Source organism: Serinus canaria, chromosome 17 (assembly GCF_022539315.1).
Source record: "Serinus canaria isolate serCan28SL12 chromosome 17, serCan2020, whole genome shotgun sequence".
NCBI lineage: Eukaryota > Metazoa > Chordata > Aves > Passeriformes > Fringillidae > Serinus > Serinus canaria.
The window spans coordinates 9,589,676-9,607,927 of NC_066330.1; the positions used below are offsets into that span (position 1 = coordinate 9,589,676).

At 51.1% G+C, this 18,252-nt stretch overlaps 1 protein-coding gene across 3 annotated transcripts in view; it reads right to left on the reverse strand.

Moving 5' to 3' along the window:
* Window positions 1-7,691: 7,691 nt before the first annotated feature.
* NSMF (NMDA receptor synaptonuclear signaling and neuronal migration factor) overlaps window positions 7,692-18,252 on the reverse strand; it is a 45,057-nt gene continuing 34,496 nt past the window's right edge. For all 3 annotated transcript variants that reach the window (XM_030231808.2, XM_030231806.2, XM_050980890.1), the window contains 8 exons: window positions 17,817-17,938; window positions 16,921-17,004; window positions 15,922-15,955; window positions 15,312-15,382; window positions 14,191-14,270; window positions 12,518-12,620; window positions 12,078-12,153; window positions 7,692-10,310 (listed from right to left, as the gene is read on the reverse strand). In XM_030231808.2, the coding sequence (XP_030087668.1) occupies window positions 10,213-10,310; window positions 12,078-12,153; window positions 12,518-12,620; window positions 14,191-14,270; window positions 15,312-15,382; window positions 15,922-15,955; window positions 16,921-17,004; window positions 17,817-17,938 (668 nt within the window). In that variant the 3' untranslated portion in view covers window positions 7,692-10,212. The remainder of the gene's footprint in view (window positions 10,311-12,077; window positions 12,154-12,517; window positions 12,621-14,190; window positions 14,271-15,311; window positions 15,383-15,921; window positions 15,956-16,920; window positions 17,005-17,816; window positions 17,939-18,252) is intronic.

The window sequence follows — 18,252 nt, forward strand, 5'->3', positions numbered from 1 at the left end:
ACCCGCCGCCTGCATCGCCCTCCCCTCTCACGGGAGACCCCCGGCCCGGTGCATGAGCCATAGTGACGGACACAGAATCCCAAAACATACAAAACACATGTGCCCATTTCCCCATCCCGGACTGGTCCGTCTGGTGGCAGCCGAGGACAGGGGCGATAAACGCCTTTCGGGGTCACCCTTGGGGTGTCGGCCGCCGTCGCAGACTGTGCAGGTGCCTGTGCAGGAGCAGGGAACCAGCCCCTGACTCTGGAGCACTGTCTGTGGAACCCGGACTGTCAGAGGAGTGTTTTAGGGAGTGCTCTGATGGACACAAGTAGAGTTTTCCATGGCACGTGGCAGCAGAGCGGGAGAACAATTTTCCCATTTTGCTTTTTGATGCTTAGGGAGGTCGTGGAGACTTCCCTCTCTGGAGACATCCCAAGCCCACCTGGAAGCGTTCCTGTGTTACCTCCTCCGGGTGACCCTGCCTTGGCAGGGGGCTGGACAGGACGATCTCCAGAGGTCCCGTCCAACCCCAGCTATTTCTGTGATTTAGTGTTTTAGTGATTCAGTTGTTTTAGTGATTCATTGGCAGCCACTTGTTGGACACAAAAGTGCCGCCGCGGCGTTATTTCCAGTCAGCGCCTGTTATCAGCCGCCCGCAGGTGTCTTTGGGAAGTGTGTGCAATCAGGAAACGAGCGCTCGGCAGCGCAGCACTTCCCACGCCTCCCAAATCCTCGCCTGGGAGACTCGGGGGACACGGCACGCCGTGACATAAAATTACCTTTGGGCAGGACTCGGGGAGGTCCCCGAGCCGCGCCCGGCACGGGCGGCTACCCCCGCTGGGAGCCGAAAGCGCAGGTGTGTTTACCGGGAGCAGCTCCGTATCCGGCTGATAAGGCTCCTACCTTTGCACTCCCGAGCCACAGCGGAGCAATCGTACCCTCTTCAAACGAGACCTGGCAATGATACCACTGGAAACAGCTTTTATTGCCGAAGCTGTCCGTGCCGGGTGCCCGACTGGGCTGAACGCCCCGCGGAGCTGCGCTGCTGCAGAGCGGCGCTCTGGGGCGGAGGCAGCGCCGCGCCTTTCACCTTAAATAACTCCGGGGCGATGTGAGGCTCACGCATGACGTGCCGTACTCCCTCAAGCGCAGGTCCATCACGCACCATCTGCCTCCAGCCCTCGGCGGGCCACAGCGGGCGCCCGGGGCTGAGGATAAAGAGCGGAGCGAGCGGGTAGAGACATTTCCCCGCCTCTGGTGACTCATGGCTCAGGCACGTCCAGAGCCAACAATGTGCCTTTGTCCTCGGAGATCTCAATGGATTTCTCTTTCGTGGTCTTGTCTGGTTGGCTTTTGAGCCTCTGTAAAGCCCGTAAATCCTGAAATAATGAATCCCACACAGTTTTGCTGCACCTGGCGCAAAGAAAACGCCTCCCTCTGTGGACATTGAACCTGACATCTGTTAGTTTCACTGCATGCCCGCCTGCCTTTAGAACAAAACAATAAATCCAGCCATTATTCATCCTCTCCCCCGCCAGTCAGGATTTGAGAGCCTTCCATCATTTCTGTCAACTGCTCCAAGCCTCGGCTGAGTCAGTGAAACAGTGTCAAGGGCTAGGCAGCGAGACTTGCCCGGGAAGCGGTGCCCTGGAGCTAATCCTCCGCTCCGCTGTGTTCACACCCGCCGGGAACCCCGGCCGAGTGCCCGGTGCTGGTCTCAGGAGGCTCCCGGGAATCCCGCTCGTATTTTGGCACAAGAGGGAATGCTCGATTACAAAACCCAGGTGTGATGATGACAGGGGCCAGCACTGGCTGTGATCACAGAGAGGCTGCGATGGCAAAGTGCCACCGCGGGGCACGGACAGAGCCGGGGTACGGCTGATGCGGCGCGGAGCTGCCAGAGGAGGTGGCAGAGACAGCACGACAGGGGCTGGGGCTGAGGAACAGCCCCAAGTACAGCCAGGGGACGAGGGGACAGGGAGAGAGCAGGGCCCAGCACAACTCTGTGATTTCACCTTAAACTCAGGTCCCGGCACAGCTCCCACTCCAGTTTGTGTCCATCACCCACTGCCTGTAACAGAACACCAAGGGGAGGGAAGAAGCAATAAGGAAAAGTAACTGGGCTTCTCCAGCAAATTTGACTTTGTACCTACTGGTGCTGATTTAAAACCAGGGCACATGGAATGGTTGCAGGATAAAGGATAAATAATCTAGACCATCTTTCTGGGCACCAGGCCCTCTAGGCACCAGTGGTGCCACAAGGCTGCCACTTGTGGTTCAGTTGTTTTAGTGATTCACAAAACAGTGCGTGGTAAGGGATCAAAGGTGATTTCTGTCATCTGTCACACAACTGAGGTGAATATGGCACGTCCCACCTCACTGTGGTGGTGACACATGGAGAATATCCCCAAATGGGGAGGATGAGAAACAGAGGCTGAGATCCCAGGGCTGAAGAAAAATGGCTCCAATGACAGAGCTGTCCAGCCTGTTTCTCTTTGTGCTGAGGGGCTGCAGTTACCACATCTATCAGAAGATGATCACGCAGGTGTCTGTCAGCATTGGAGATAAGGGGAAAATTGCAGCTGGGAATTCAAGCCAGCGGCAGTTCACTCAAACAGGCCCGTGGGAGAGAAAGTGCTTTATCAGAATTCATTCATTGCCTTCTGCCCTCCTGGGGACGTGCTGTTTTGGAGCCGGTCTGTTTTCCCCAGTGGGATTACCAGGCCTTTAACCTCCCTAGGATTTCTCCAGGGCCCTGTTTCTGTGTCTGGGAGGGTGCTCAGGGATTAGCCTTCCTCCCAGGAAGAGGCACAATCCCTAATGCGCTCTAAATTCCTTAGCACCCCATGCTCACTAAGCTGCAGATGCTGCTGGAACCTGAATCTCTCTGAGCTGTCCTGTCCCCATGACTGGATTTGTGGCTCTCAGATGGTCCCTTGTTTAATTGTCAGGATTTTTTACTTTCCTCCCCTTTTAGCTGCACCTGGGCCTCTTGTCCCTCATGAGCTCTGCTCCTGTGTGTTCAGCTGCTGCCATGCAGAGGTGCCCAGTGCCTGTAGGTCCCTCACCTGCACCACAGGTTCATCACACCTCATTTCCCTCACACAGCATCTGCCAGGTGCCATTTCCTGGGTTTATAAACTCAGCCAGAGAATGACAATAACAACAACAAAAATGAGAAAAAAGCAGCTTTCCCAGAAACATTTTATTAAATCTTGTCTTTAGCTCTAGAAACATTTGTGTACTTGAGGCCTGGTTGTCCCACACAAAGTAGCAGAGCCCCAGAGAAAGCAGAGATGGCAGAGGGCTCCTGAGTCAGGCAGGGCTGGCCCCAGCCCTGCACAGCAGCAGCAGCCAGAAACCACAGGGGTCACTGGAACCTCCTTGCTTTTCCAAGGAGCCAGCCTGCTGCTCCAGGGCCCACTGAGACCTGGGAGAGCACAGTCTTTGTTTTCAAAACTCTCCATTTGCCTCTAGACCATTTTGGCCCCAAACCAGCATGTCCCAGGTTGGGCTCTCCAGTGCCAGGGCTCTCTTGTACCCTGCATTTCCAGCTCCTTATGGCTCTGCTGTGCCTTCAGCTTCCTGCTGGGATGGGAGAGCAAAGAGAGCTCCAAGTGCCCAGACATGCTGGGCAAGTCTGTGTGGAGCCAGCAGGGATGGCTGCAACCACACTGCCCTGCACTTGAGCTGGGTTTGGGAAGGAGCAGGACACTGTCAGCTCCCTCTAAACCCCGCAGAGAGCAGAGGCAGAATCAGCAGAGTGGTTTATTTTCACAAGATTTGTCAACTGATCAATTGCACTGAAGTGGTCTGGGGCTCCCCCCAATATTTTGATAACATTGCTCCTTTTTCTGTGAAAGCTGAAAGAAACTTGCTCAATCATCTCAGAGTTTAGGGGCATTACTGGGCATAATCTTTCCTTCTCCACATTCACCAGACCAGAGAGTGACACTGTTACTCTTTCCTTTCCTCCTTGCTACTCAGGCACCGAGTTTTCTGTTCAGAAAGCTGCTGGTGTCCCCTCACTCTGCAGAAGCAAAGGGAGCTGGAAATGAAAACTGGAGCCTGAACTCCAAGGGGAAAAAAATCCCAAAAGGGCACTGGCTCCCAGCCCTTGAGAGCTAAGGTTGTGTTGTTGCTTGGTATAAAAACTGAAGTCACCCCAGTTCCAGGAATAGTGTTATTAAAGAACAACAGGAAATACACAGCAGAACAGCTACAGCCCATTCAGCACGTTTGGGTAGGACTCTAGCCTGGTTCCCTGGGGTTGGGAGCACCAAACCCGCTGGGTTCCTTCAGCCCCCCACCTGAACCCCCAGCAAAGTCAGGTCTGAGCACAGGGGCACAGCAGGGAGCAGGATCCCTGCCCAGGGGCATCGCTTGGCTGTGTTTATCTCAGGTTTTTAGGGCATTGCAAAGGTAAGGGCAAAGATCCCTGTCCTTGAATTCCCAGCTCTGCACCAGCTCCACTTTTACAGCACCTTGTAGGTGGGTCTGTATTGCTGCAATGGGAATTAGCACTAAATTAGCACTAAATACAAATTAGAAGCCAATTATCTCACAACCCCCCCACTTTTCACTCAAGCTTTTTGATTCCACCAAATGTGCATCTGAGCTGGTCCTGAGCCAGAGACCAGGGGCTGGTGGCAGTGACCAGTCCAGTGAGCCTCAGCAGTAGCTCAGTCACCCAGTGAGAAACGTTCCCCAGGTAGAAGCCAACGCATCCCTGCAGCCATGGGAGGAGAGTGGGGAGCAAGGCAGGGGCTGTGCCGGAGGGTGAGGCTGTAGAGAGGGGAAAGAGCACAGCAGGGGCCACCCCAGGACACGGGACCAGCACCTGGGGACACGGGACCAGCACGTGGCTCCATCGAGTGCTTAGGGGTCTCTCTCAGCTCAGCAGCGCAGGTGGAGAGGCTCCTCCTGCTAAAGGTTTACAGGGCACTCCTGCTGTGATTATTGTCAGGCCACTGGGATGCTGAGATAAGGAAGCTTGAAATGCCCAGAAAACTGAGTAATTACCCTGATTCTCGGAACACAGGGCAACAACTTGTGATGGGTCTTTCTGTTCTTACCTATGTCACTTTTATGGATACTCTCAAAGCAATACAATACTGTGAAAAAATTATTAGGTTGCATTAGTTCTTTAATATTTACTAAACATTTATGGAAAAAAGCAATGTAGTTTCTCTTCAGATGGATTCTTTACATTTAATGTCCACAATGTTTATTCCTTTCAGTCTTTACATTTCTCACACTGACTGGCAGTAAATTGGGCTGAAGTTATCTCTGAACCAAAGCTGCTGCTGGTTCCTGGTGCTCTTTGATAGATCATGCACTGCCCCAGCAGGAGGGTATCTTACCATGACACAGCAGGATCATTTGGGAATAACCATGATCCCAATCAGAGTCAGGGCCCTTAAACCACCCATTTACACCCTCAGCTCCCACAGAGGAGATCATTTACAGGCTGACTTGCCAGTAACAGTTTCCAGTTCACTTTGGCTTGTGTTTCCAGAATGAGAATTAGAAAACACATCCATGGAAGATGCAGAAAGCCAGGGGTAGGCTGTAGTCAGCACGACTAAATACAGGATCACAAAGTCTTTACAGATGATGTGGAAAATGGTATCACCACTCAATAGTCCCTGGGAGGACACTGGGATCCTCCTCGGGAAGGGCTGTCCCCAGCTCCAGGGACTGGCACAGCAAAACCCAGAGCACAGAGCAACTCAGCTTGACCTGAGCTGAGCTTCACCTAAACCCACCTGGCAGTGGGCTCTGGTAAAGCTCAGCTCAGGTCAAGCTCGGTTCCCCGGGAAGGATTTTCTCTCTCACACAGTAACATATCCTGGACTAAGACATGAATAATATCCAAGTGTGACTCAAACCAGCTTGTGAGAGGCTGAATGTTTACATTTAGACCAAGAGAGCAGAGTGAGCCTGGCATTCCACCTCCAGTGGGATTAAGAATGGGGCTGGGATTAAGGGCACGCTCCCAGATCCTGCCAGGCTGTCTGTTTATAACCAGCATTTTCCATTTCTTCAGCCACCTCCACTTATGCTGCTCAGGGTGCCAAGCAGTCCTGCCAGTAGAGCCTGGCAACAGGAACTGCAGGCACAGGTCAGCAAGGCAGGAGCAGCAGGAGCTGTTTGTGGGGTGGCTCTGGGCCAGGATCCTGAGCGGTGCTGACACCACATCCCAGCTCACACCTCCCTGCACAGGGAGCATCCCCCCAGAGCTGGGGACAGAGCCTGGGGGTGAGGACACGGCAGCACATGGACACACCACTGAAAGCAGGAACCCTGTGCTGAGCTCCAGGCAGCAAGCCCAGGCTGAGGAATGAAGAATAAATTCCTTCCTGGAGTTTCCTCCACAGAGGCTAAGCCCCTTTGCTGGCTCTGGTGGCTGCAGAGGTGGGAGCAGGTGGGATCCCAAGCAGAGTCCTTACACAGGCTGGATGAGCTGGCTGGGTACCTTTTGCAGTCAGATGTTTTGCTGGAGCTACAAGGATTTTTCTGCTTTTGTTTTTTTTTTTTTTAACACAGGAAGGGATTATCTGGGAATTCATGTTTCCCACCGCAGGCCTGGAGGTCAGCTGCAAAGGGATGCTGGTGGCTGCAGCATGAGCAGAGGTGCAAAAAGCTTTATCTGTTTCTACCTATTTCTAGATCTCATGAGTGACTTGAATTTCCTCCTTCCCCTTCCTTCCCAGCTAAACAAGAGGAAAAGAGAAAAGCCTCTTTGAAAGTGCCACATCCACAGAGCCTATGATTCCCCCAGGCCTCTCCAGCTGACTGAATATTCCCTGCAGCCACTAGAGAACATCCTTAGGGCAGTCCCAGCTGAGCCAGGCTGAGGAGCAGGGCTGGGAGAGATGAGACCCTTCCTGCCCCCCTCCTCTCCTGGAGGTGACACGGCCAGCCCGGGCCATAACACACTTATCACATTGAGCAGGTGTGATAACACATTTACCCAGGCATGGGCTGGGGGTCACATCCAACACCGCCTCCAGCAAGGGCAGCACAAACCCCACCTGTGGCTGGTGAACAGCCAGGGCTGGCACCCAGCTCAGCCATCTGCTTCTCTTCAAGTGAACCAGGTGTTCCCACTCTCCTGCCCTGCTGAAGGCAGCTCCAGAGCACAGAGGAGCAGCAGCTCCCTGCTGGGACAGGGCAGTGGGGATGGAGCCGCTCTTGGCTCACCCCTCACCCAGGAGCTGCTGGCAGTTTCAGAACTGGTTTCAGACACACCCCGAGAGCAGGGTGGTGAGAGCTGAAGGAACACGTAGGAGTGGAATGGCAGATTGTCCCTGTGCCCAGCAGCCACAGCTGCCCAGGCAGGGTGCTGGGGGAGCTCCAGAACCTCCAGGGGATGCTGCAGGAGCACAGGGGGTGAGGAACACACGGGGCCTTGGAGCTGGGACCATGCTGGGCTCATCCTTTACAGACTGGTCTCACTGAGGAAGTTCCAGGCTCTATTTTTACCTCTAAAGTTTAAATAATTACAATATTTATTTGCCTCTGCTAAGCCCTTCCTTTCCCAGCAGCCACCTGAAAAACTCCACCAGTGAAAAAGGGGAATAAAAGTGTTTTCCTCTGTCACCAGTGGTTAACTCCAAGGACGCTGCTGCACACAGGACATCAAACATCACAACTCTATTCCAGTCACAGATCTGAGAGAATTTCATCTCTTTAGGCATATGAATGCTACAAAGGAAAAAATATGTTCATGTTATAAACATCACAAGCTATGAGGAATACAGATCTTTGGAGGGAAATGCATTCATCAGTTGTCATATCCCATAAACTGCACCAGGAGAACAGTCCATAGTGTCCATTCCAACACAGAAATTACTGTACAATCTATCTTCTACTTTGCACCCCAAGTACTACAAGTGGTCAGTGAGGATATACAACAATTCTACAGAGAAATCACTCAAGTGGATACATAAATGGGCCCTTTGGGGGTTAAATAAGATTTTCAATAGTTGCACAATGCTACATTCATGCTACCAAGTTCACTGAATTGGGATTTGAGAAAGGAAGAACAGCTTGCCTGTCTCCAGTTAGGAGGTGAAAGAGTCAGAAAGGGAGAGAGTTTTGTGTCAGCATTTTAATCCTCCCACAACCATTTCCTTCTCCAGATAACATGACTTTGTGCTTTCAGTGCACCTCTGGCTCCCATCTCTCACTGCAGAGCTGGTGGAAGCTCCCATGTTAAACAGTAATTGACACAGATTTGGGGTTCTTTTTCTTTTATATCTGGCATTTTCTTCCAAAAGCTGCAGACTGGTGCCTGTTCTCCCCTTCACTGTAAGTCTGGCAAACCTGACTGAGTCCAGGGATGAGACGTGGCTACCAAACTCCCATCCTGGGGGAGGCAACAGCCAACACCTATCTGTGTGGCTTTCAGTGACTTTAAACTACCTCTCTCCACCCATTCCTCTCCTTTCTGTATGTACATTATTTCTTCAAAAGTTTTGCTATAAAACTGCTCTAAATGTAAAGGGTTCAGCAGTTCTAGCCAGGGGCCTGCTCCCCAAAATCACAACCACAGGGGAAGGAGGACTCTACAGATCAGAACAACAAGTTCTCTTTTTAAGTAGTTAAAAGAAGATTTGTACACGTATTTTCCTTCACTTCACAATCAACAAATTTGAGATACCAGGAAAATAAGGTAATCCTTCTCTGTTACTTCCTTTGCTTGTAAAAGAAATAACATGTGTCACCTCCCAGAATTGCCAGTGACCTACACAGACTCTAAGTACTATTTGTCCTCTGAAAGGACAGCAGAATGTGAAAAAAAGCCCCATTCCCAAAACCAAAAAAGCACCCCTTTACCCAACCAAACAAAAATAAATAGATTCCAAAAGGTACCATCAAATATCAAGTAAAGACTTGGGCTCTTAGGCTGCTCTGACAGAGCTCAGGGTTTTCTCTGTCCTCCACAGGAAGGGGCAGAGCAGCTCAGACCAAGAAACAGGTCAGGGGAAAAGGGGAGGGTTATGCACAAACAACTGGCAATCAAGTGAACAGAGTCAAACTCATGCTCCAAGTCTGTGCTGTGTCCCTCCAGAAGCATTTCTCCCAAATGCCTCAGTGCTCAGCCCCCTCAGAGGGGTCTCCACACAGGAAGAGAGCTCCTCTCCCAACACACAGCAAAACACTGGCATGAACAATTAATTACCATGGCTATTAAATTCTAATTCATTTTTATACCAAAGCGAGCCTGACTGAGGCTTCCCAGCCAGGTCCCGTGTTTCTAACCTAAAGTACTTCAGCAAAACTAAAGTTCCATAGTTTTGCAAGCAGCAAAATAGAAAGTAATGAAGTTGTGGCTAACTGGAGGAGAACTACACATTGGTGAGAGCACGTACAGGTAGTGCAGCACAGCTACTCTGAAAGGAACCAAACCAATGCAGCAGACATGCAGGGTCTGCTAACTTATGTTAAAACCATGTTTGCTGGTGATTAAATATGTCTACAGAAGATATATTACCATTCTGAATATATTTTCAAGCAGACCAAAAATACCTCATCTATTGGTTATGGTGTGTTGTTTTTAACTAATTAAATATCAGGAGGGATTTTACACCCTCCCTCGCTATAAAAATTGCACTTATTTTCTATTAAACAAAACAAACAAACAAAAAAGAAGATTTCAATTCTATATCCCAGTATATAGTCACATGGAAATGGGATCATCTTGCTCTAAGCTTGCAGGAGTAGGTGTAGCAGTCCTTGCTCTCCAGGACTCCCAGCACAGAAAGTCCCACCAGGACAACCCCCTGCTCCCTCTGTGCTCTGGTGACTTCTTCACTGTAGTGCATGGGTTAATTAGGTTTGTGTTTTTTCGGTAAGAAAACCTGAGCTTCAAAAGTCTTTAAAAGGACCTGGAATCAAATCTGGCCCATTCTGACCCAAAACAGCTCAGTTCTGCCAGGAACTCCATCCCGTCCTCGTTTCACACAGCTCCTCCTGAGGCCCCAGGGCTCGGACTGAGGCCAGCGAGGTGTCACTGTCACCCCCTTCCCTGCAGTCTCTCTTGGCCCAGGAGCCTTTTCCTGCTGACCCTTCCGAGGGCTCCTCCTTCCCTCCCTTTAGCACTGCTGCCTCCTGTAGGGCTGTGAAGGGCTCCCCGTGCCAATAAAAAAGTCTCTCTGCAATAAAGCATGACTTCTTGGACACTGGTGATGAGCTTCCTCTTGCAAAGTCTTCTCCAGCTCACAAAATGTCATCGTAATCCAACAGTTTGGAGTGCTGGCGGGTTTTCCAGAGGCGGTAAAGGCGGAAGTCAAAGTAAGTCTCAATCATTTGCTTACCTAGAAGTGAAACCAGGCAGAGGGGTCACACCCTGAAAGGAGCACGAGGGAGAGGTGAGAGCACACAGCAGCACAAACCCCAGCCCACTGTGGGCACGGGGACCCATCCATGGCACATGCTGACACTGGGCACGTGGAGGGGCCCGTGAGAGCCAAACATCTTTTCAGATCTCCTCAACCATGAACAGCTCCCTGTAATCCCTTGGCAGGGTTTGTCCCTGGGGGCAGGAACTGAGCACAAAGTCTGTCTCCAGACTTTGACCTCTCTGCTCTGAGGGCTGAGGGGAGCTGGGGGCTGGAGACGATCAACCACAGGCTGCAGGAGGCACAGGGGACTTCAGGGGCTGTAAACCATGAGTTAACTCCTTGTAAAGAAACACAAAAAGCAATTAACACTGAAAATTCAAATTTAAAAATGCGTATTTTTTTAATGACCAGGCCATCCCTGTCCTGCTGCTGTTTGTGCTCCCAGCAATGAGCTCACAGCACACACCAGTGCCAGCTGTGCCCCCCAGCCCCTCTGACTGAAGGGAGTCTCACAGGCAGCCAGGAGTTGCATTTGAAAACACAAGGGCAAACAACCCTGCATTCAGACAGGGCTCAAGGAGGGGATTTTCACTTGTGAGGCCTGATTAAGATTAGTTTTAGATGACTTTGCAAAGGATTACAAGGGTACACTCTTAGTACGTCCCAGACTGATCAAGGGGATAAATTCAGACGTATTCTTCAGCCCAGCCTCCTAAAAGCTCAGCTGCTCTAATGCCTGCACACAGAACCCCCTGCCTGGCCTGCTGAGCTGCCCACAAACCCAGGAATTTCCCTGCAAGCTGCTCCTGGACACATCCCAGCATGTCTGCTCCTGTGCAGGCACCGTGTGCAGCTGAACTGATCATGCACATGGAACTGAACAGCCTGGCTGGAGGGAGCTGTCTCTGCCCATGGATGGGCTGGAACTAGGGGATCCTTAAGGTTCCTTCCAACCCAAACCAGTCTGTGACTCTGTGATTCTGTGAGCTCTGCGATTCTGTGAGCTCTGCACAGTTGAATACCAATGTGCTCAACTCTGCACATTCCTGAGGGTGAAGGGAGGTAAGAAAAACCCATCAGTGCTGAGATCGGAGCTGTGGGCAGCAGAAAAGTGCCTACAGCTGAATCCTGCATGGTTTTATTGGCCAAGAACTACAGCAAAGATAAAAGAACAAAATTCAGACTCTGTCACTTGTGAAACTGCACTGTGAACTACTGACATTGAACAGGAAAAATCCTGTAGCTTCTTGAAATATCTTGAGCTACAGGAAAAAAAGGGAAAAGGGCCATCAGAGCTGGAGAATGGCTCTGATGGGCCATATCCCAGTTGCTTACTGACATAATTCCCTTGGTGCCAGTGGTTTGAGCTCTGGAGAAGAGACCCCAGCACATCTGGCTAGACAAAGGGTTCTGCTCCATGTGCATTTCCCCCACAGACTCCTCATAATAATGATGGATTCTCCTAGACTCAGCCTGGAAAGCTGTCTCCTTTGCATTGCCAGGACCCTGGCAGAGGCCTCAGGCACAACAAACAGGGCATTTGAAATGTGAACAGATGCAGGAACTACAAGGGGAAAGCCAGGGGCAGCAGCTGAACTATACAAGGTGGTTACAAGCAAAACAAAGACCATGGCAGGACTTAAGGGAGTCCAGACTGCTTTTTCATGAAGATGCCCCCTCAGAGGAGGCAGACTGGTTAGCAAAGGGTGTGTGTGTGTCTTTGCACAGGAAATAAATTACCTTGAGCTGATAGTTCAAGTGGAGACTCAAAGGCAACCCTATAAGGATTCATTAAGTTTTTCAGATTCTGAAATAGCTGAAAGGAAAACATACCAGAGTTACCAGCTGAAAACAATGGTGATTCCTGAGCACCCAGAATTGCCCATCTTTGTTCTGGAAAACCTTCCACCCACATCCTTTAAAAGAACTATCTCACCAGTAAATAAATAAACCAAGTGCTTTAAACAACTCCTCTGCTCAGAAGTTTCATTATTTGTCCTGCACATCACTAATCCTTCCTCCTCTGCCCCACAGTCCAGAGGGTTCTCCCACTCCAAGCTCCCACAGACAGGACAGCAGCACATTCCCAGCCAGCAGAAGAGGCAGGTTTAGAGCTCCCAGTGTGACTCTGGCCTCCCTGGGTCCAGCACACATTCCAGGGGTGACCCACAAGCTCCTACCTTCTCCCCATTGGGGTTTCCAAGAACATAGCAGCCCATGATGTGGATGATATTTGGTTCAGGATTGACTTTACTCATCAGCCTGCTCAACCTCTTCCAGAAGCTGGAAAAAACAGAACACATCATTAAAAAAAAAAAAAAAAATCTCTCCTCACAGGCATGATTAATGCCAAGGATGTGTGTACACAGCACTCAGCCAAGGCCCAAGGTTTGTATCCTCGGCAGGAAACTGCTCAGGAAGAGCCATTGGATCCCAGACAAGGAAGAACAGGAGCAGAGCTAGGGCCTGAGGAGCAGGTCCAAGTCATGTGGCAGAGAAGGAAGAGCAGCCCATCGAGCCAAGGGAGCTCCAAGGTGAGGAGAAGGGAGCAAAGTCCTCCAGGAGTGCTTCTGGAGTGACAGTTTCACCAAGCATCCCCTCCAGTTTCCTCTCTTCCATTTATATCAACAACTGCCCTTTCTGAACACGAGGGTTATCAGTGCACTGGTTCATTTCCAGGGCATGAAATCAGCAGGGAACAGCTGCAGAGATTGTTCTGAGTGAGACAATACAGCCCAGGCAGCTCGATGTCAGCCTGTGCTTGGTGCTGCTCACAGTCACCCCCCCTTGATGTGCAGTGACTGTGACCAGGCACTTGGAGCCTGAGGGATGTGAAACACGACCCCCTTCCCTGGGCAGAGGGCTGGAGCAACTTTGGGGGGTTCTAAAGCCCAAAAATTCCTCCATGGGTGTTCCAACCAGACTGCAGCCTTAGCTTTCCTCAGCACTGCCTCCCAGGAACACACAAGCTGGATGGAGAAATTCACTTCCAAGCTGCCCAACTTTCAGCTGTGTGTTCACAGCTTTCTGCAGATCCCTGATTTATCAGCTTGGGAGCAGCTATGCCTGGCATGTGCTCAGAATTGTGGATGCGCACACGTGCTGGAGAATTCCACAGCCAGTGTTTGTGCCAGGGCACGAGATTGCTGAGCAGATGTTGATTTTAATACTCAGTTCTCATGCCAACAAAAAGTTGTGTAGGAACAGGTTGGTGTACATCCTCTCCCCCACAGCCAGGCACTGTTAGCCAAGCAAGTTTGAGCCAGCACAAGCGAGTAGGCAGCAAAACAGGCAAAGCTTTACTCTCTGCAAGGAGAGCAAAATCGCTCAGCACTCCCAGCTGAAGGCTGGCATGTTAGTGAAAAGCCTCCTCAGTAACAGACTGGACTTTGAGCAGGCTTTACAGAGACAAATTCCATTTCCCCCTGGCCAGAGTCAGCTGTGGGGGAACACCCTGGATTTCTGCCATAGCCACCAGCTTAGCAATGGCATCACAGCAACACAGGCTTGAGGTGCATGTTCTCATTTCTGGTCAGCAAGGCTGTTTTTAGTAGAAGAAATATGTTTTTTCCCCCTCCTTTTTTGACAGTCTCTATCCACAGAGACACTAAACAGATATAAGAATAAATCTCCTGGTGAGCTGCAGCACTCCAGGGATGAGCTCAGCTCTGCCACCTTTGCTGTCACCCTGAGTGAGCTGTGAGCTGCTATTCAGTGCCTCCTCAGCCTCCTCATTCTCTGACCAAACCACCCCATCTCCCTTCACTTCTCCTGCTCCACCATGTGCTGCAAATATTGAGCAAATCCAGCAGAGAAACACCATGCAAGCCCAGAACACAGCACAGCCACTCACAGGATCAGATCTTCCTCCTTCTCCACTTTGGCGAAAGTGGCGACTTTGTTCTTTAACAAGTATAAGTGCCCAGGGCCTCCCTGCAAGAGACAGACAGACAGATGGAAACCCTTTTGCACAGACCCTGAGGAAACAAACCCTGGATGTGTTTCCTGTCCTGCCAGCCATTCCCAGAAGTGCCACAAGGGAGCAGGGCAGCCCTGCACTGCGGACACGCCCAGGGCCATCATACATGGCCAGTGTGCTGCGGGCTGCATTCCATGGTTTTTGCTGCTCCGTGCCCATATCACTCTAGAAAGGTACAAAAATAGATTTAAAACGCCATTGTGGGTGGCTGGAGAGTAACAGGGAAGACAAGAAAGTCCCTGTCACTTGGGGATGCTGGGGGTGGGCAGAGGAGCAGCGGAGCACAGCAGGGACTGCAGAGGAACTGGACTTGGGCAGCAGGAGGCATGAACAGACTGACACAGCACCAACAACATTAGAAGTCACAATCTCCAGGTCAGTGTGCAGCAAAGCTGCTCCTCTGCAGCACTGAGCACGTGGAGGGAGTTAAGTCAGGTCCCCTTTCCCACTTCTCGTGGCACAGCTGCTGGGGAAGCCCACAGTTGACCACCACCAGGAACAGCAAACTTGGGAAGGAAATCCCCAGCAACCCCCAAATCCAGCAGGGCCTGAACTGTCCCAGCCACAGCTCCAGCCTCACTCTTCTGCATCCTCTGGCTTCCAGCTCCCAGCTGAGCCATCTGCCAGTCTGACTCACAACACACACCACTGTCACTGTCACACTGAAGCTGGATGGAAACCATAACTATGACACTGCAAGTGCTTGTTCCTGTCTCTGGAATTCTTTCCAGGTCAGTGCTGATGCTGGTTTGTCTGGGGTTCCTTGAGAGAATCAGCCCATCTCTTGACTCGGCCTCACTAAATCAGATTTGATTTCCTGCTGTCACAGCAACTCGAGACTGCTCCATGACTGGGAAATGGGAAGTGAAAGCTGTGCCCTGGCAGCAACTTTAATGGAAGCTGACTTTGGAATATTGGTTCCTCTGTGTCACTTTCCCCACAGAAAATGACAAATTTGTAACAAATCACCCAAGTGCTTAACAGCTTTCATGTACCTGGCAAAATATCAGCATCTTCCAGATTTTGCAGCCTTTGCGATAAATGTTCAGCTTCTTCTCTATTTCCTCTGCAAAAAAAACAACCAACCAAACAAAACATGTTGGAAAAGATGAACCACGGACAAAGGTCAAAATTAATCTCATTTTTTTACACTGAGTCCTGAGGGCAGGAAGCTGAGCTGAGGGGGGCTCAGTACATGCCAAGCATGCTGTGGGAGCAGGAAATGTCAGCAGGTGACAGGGCAGAGAAGGGCTGGCACTGCACCAGACACTGCTCTGTAGTGACCAGAGCTCTGGAGCAGCCCCAGCCCTCCTGGCCCTCTGTCACTGCTCCCACTCACCACCATAGGTACAATGAACAGGCAGCTGCTGCCCCGTGCCTCAGTTTCCCTGCAGCAATGAGTTTAGCACAGAAAACAGGCCACAGAAGTGAATGTTTATTACAGCAGCACATTCAAGAGCAGCCAGCTGACTGTCACGGGTCACTGGGGTGACAAAAACAACTCTGAGAGTGGCAGCTGAAGCACAGGGCAGCTGAGTAACTTAAATATTGATGGTTACATTTGCAATGGGCAGGAGATAAGAAAAGGAGGCAACACTCGCGTACCCAGGATGTCATCAAAGGTAGCATGTTCATGGTCCTGGAAACCAAGAGAGAAGACATGTAAAGGTTCACTGTCACTCCACCAGCTCCCTAATAACCACACAATCCCATTCCAAGGATGCTTTAAGAGCACATTTACACCTGGTCACAGCAGCAGTAACCCTCACCCTAAATCACATTTCAGCACACAAGCTGAAGACTGAACGGTCCATGAAGATCAAATCCACCCAAAGGCTTGCAACTGAAGCTTGCAGACACATCCAAAGCACAGACTGTCCCTGAGATGCAGTAAACCTCAGCAATGCCTGTTTGCCCTGTGTTTTGCAGCCACTCTCTGGCTCTACCCCTGGCCAAGCTGGCTGACAAACAGCTGCACTCCCAACACAGCTGCCTCTGCCACGGCAGGGTCATCAGGAGCACTGAACAACCGTCCAAGAAAGAGAGACAAGAGCAGCAAGGCTAAACCCCAGCACCACAGCCTGCTGCAGACTGACAGTGGCCTTGCTGGGCTTCCAGTCCCACCTTCCCTGGCAAATTAAGTGATTAGAAAAAGAAACCCATGTCTCCTCGCTGACACCTGCTCAGGCCAGACTCCCAGGGAAAAGTCAGCGTTAAATTAATGACTGACCTGGGGTGATGGGGTTGGTGGTTCACTGCTGGGCTCTGAGTGCTGCTTATCCCAAGGATGAGCATAAGGAGGAGCCCTAAGCCTGGCAATGCCTGCCCTGCCTTCCCTTGACAATCCTCCCACACAGCTTGGCTGGGCTTGCAGAGCCCAGAGCCCACATGTGCCATTTCCACCCCACTTGACTGTTGCACCTAGACCTGAGCTCCCACAAAGCTGACCCAGACCCCAAAGCTGGGTTCCACACACCCCCAGCCCCCTCCTGACAGCTTTTCTAAATCACATCAGCATTTTGGAGTCACCCTAACAGGAACTAGGGAAATAAGAAAGTGCCTGTATGACTCGTGCTGTCATCACAGCAGAAGTGATTTACTTACATAGAGGATGGGGATGATGGAGGGGTCGTCCCTGCGGATAATTGTTGGGACATACTCTGCTTTGGGCACCTTGGAAGAAATGAGCTGCAAAGGGGAAAAAAGGTGCAACAGCATGAGAAGGCAGCAGAATCTGGACAGAAGCACAACGACCATAAACCAGTGTCCTGTTCAGCTGGTCTCAGGTGTGACTCAAGGTAGCAGCAAACACAGTCTATCCACAACCCAGTGGAAGGTTTCCAGTCCGGGGCTGCTGACTGCTTTGAGTGTCACATGAGCACACAGCTCTGCCCTCAGGCTGCACTGGGCCCAGAACAGGCTGGAAAGGGGAGACGGGTGCACAGAGGATGGAGCAGCTTGTGCACCACCATGGATGGCTGTATCCCAGTGAGGATCACTCCTGCCAAACATGCTTTTGGCTGCAGGGAGTGTTCAGTGTCTGGTGGGACCTGCACAGGGTCCAGCCAAGGGCTGGCCCTGCATCAGGTACAGCAGGCACAGGGCTGCAGGTGTCAGACAGTGCCTGACAACTCTGGCTGAAGCCTCAGCAGCACCAGAGCCTGAACTCTGTTGTGATTCCAGGCCCCACAGTTCCTCAGTGTGGGAGGAGAGCTGGCAGCGGTGCTCAGGTCTCTCTTTTCAGGGTTAACAAGCCTCAGGCTGACTTGGTTCTGTGTTGGTGTCAGTCTTGGTCTGATTTGGACTACATATCTCTCCTTCTAGTCTTCTTTCAATGCACTACCCTCAGCAACAACAGATCTGAGCCTGTGTCAAGTCTTGGCTCACCTCTGAGTGACCTCACAGACCCTGATGCTATACCTATACAACAGACTTCCCATGAAGATCCTGAACTTAGCAGCACTGAAATGACAGGCTGGACGAGAGCTGGAAACTCTCACCATTATTTTTGGTGGAATAAAGTCTTCTCCATCACATGCCATGGCTTCAAGTTCCTTTTCTGCTTCCCAGTTCAAGTCAAAGTCACCATCCAGAGTCCCGCAGGAATCCTGAAGGTCATGGCCTGCCAGAACACAGGGAGCATTACAAGGGCAGAACAGCCTTCCCCACTCCATCCTGCCTTGGCAGCTTCCTCACAAGAGGTGCCACAACACTCGTGCTCTCTTGTCACCCACAGAGTGACAGACACCACTCTGGGGCTGGTGTCTTCAAACAGACAAACATGTAACAAATGAAGAGTGCACAGAGAGCTCACATCACGTGTCACAGAACTTCATCACTCTCGCAGTCACCAAGCTTGGTTTTCAAATGTTAAGTCACAACAGTCACCCTGTCACTCCAGAAATGGGGAAGGAGACAGAACACAGACAGACTCTC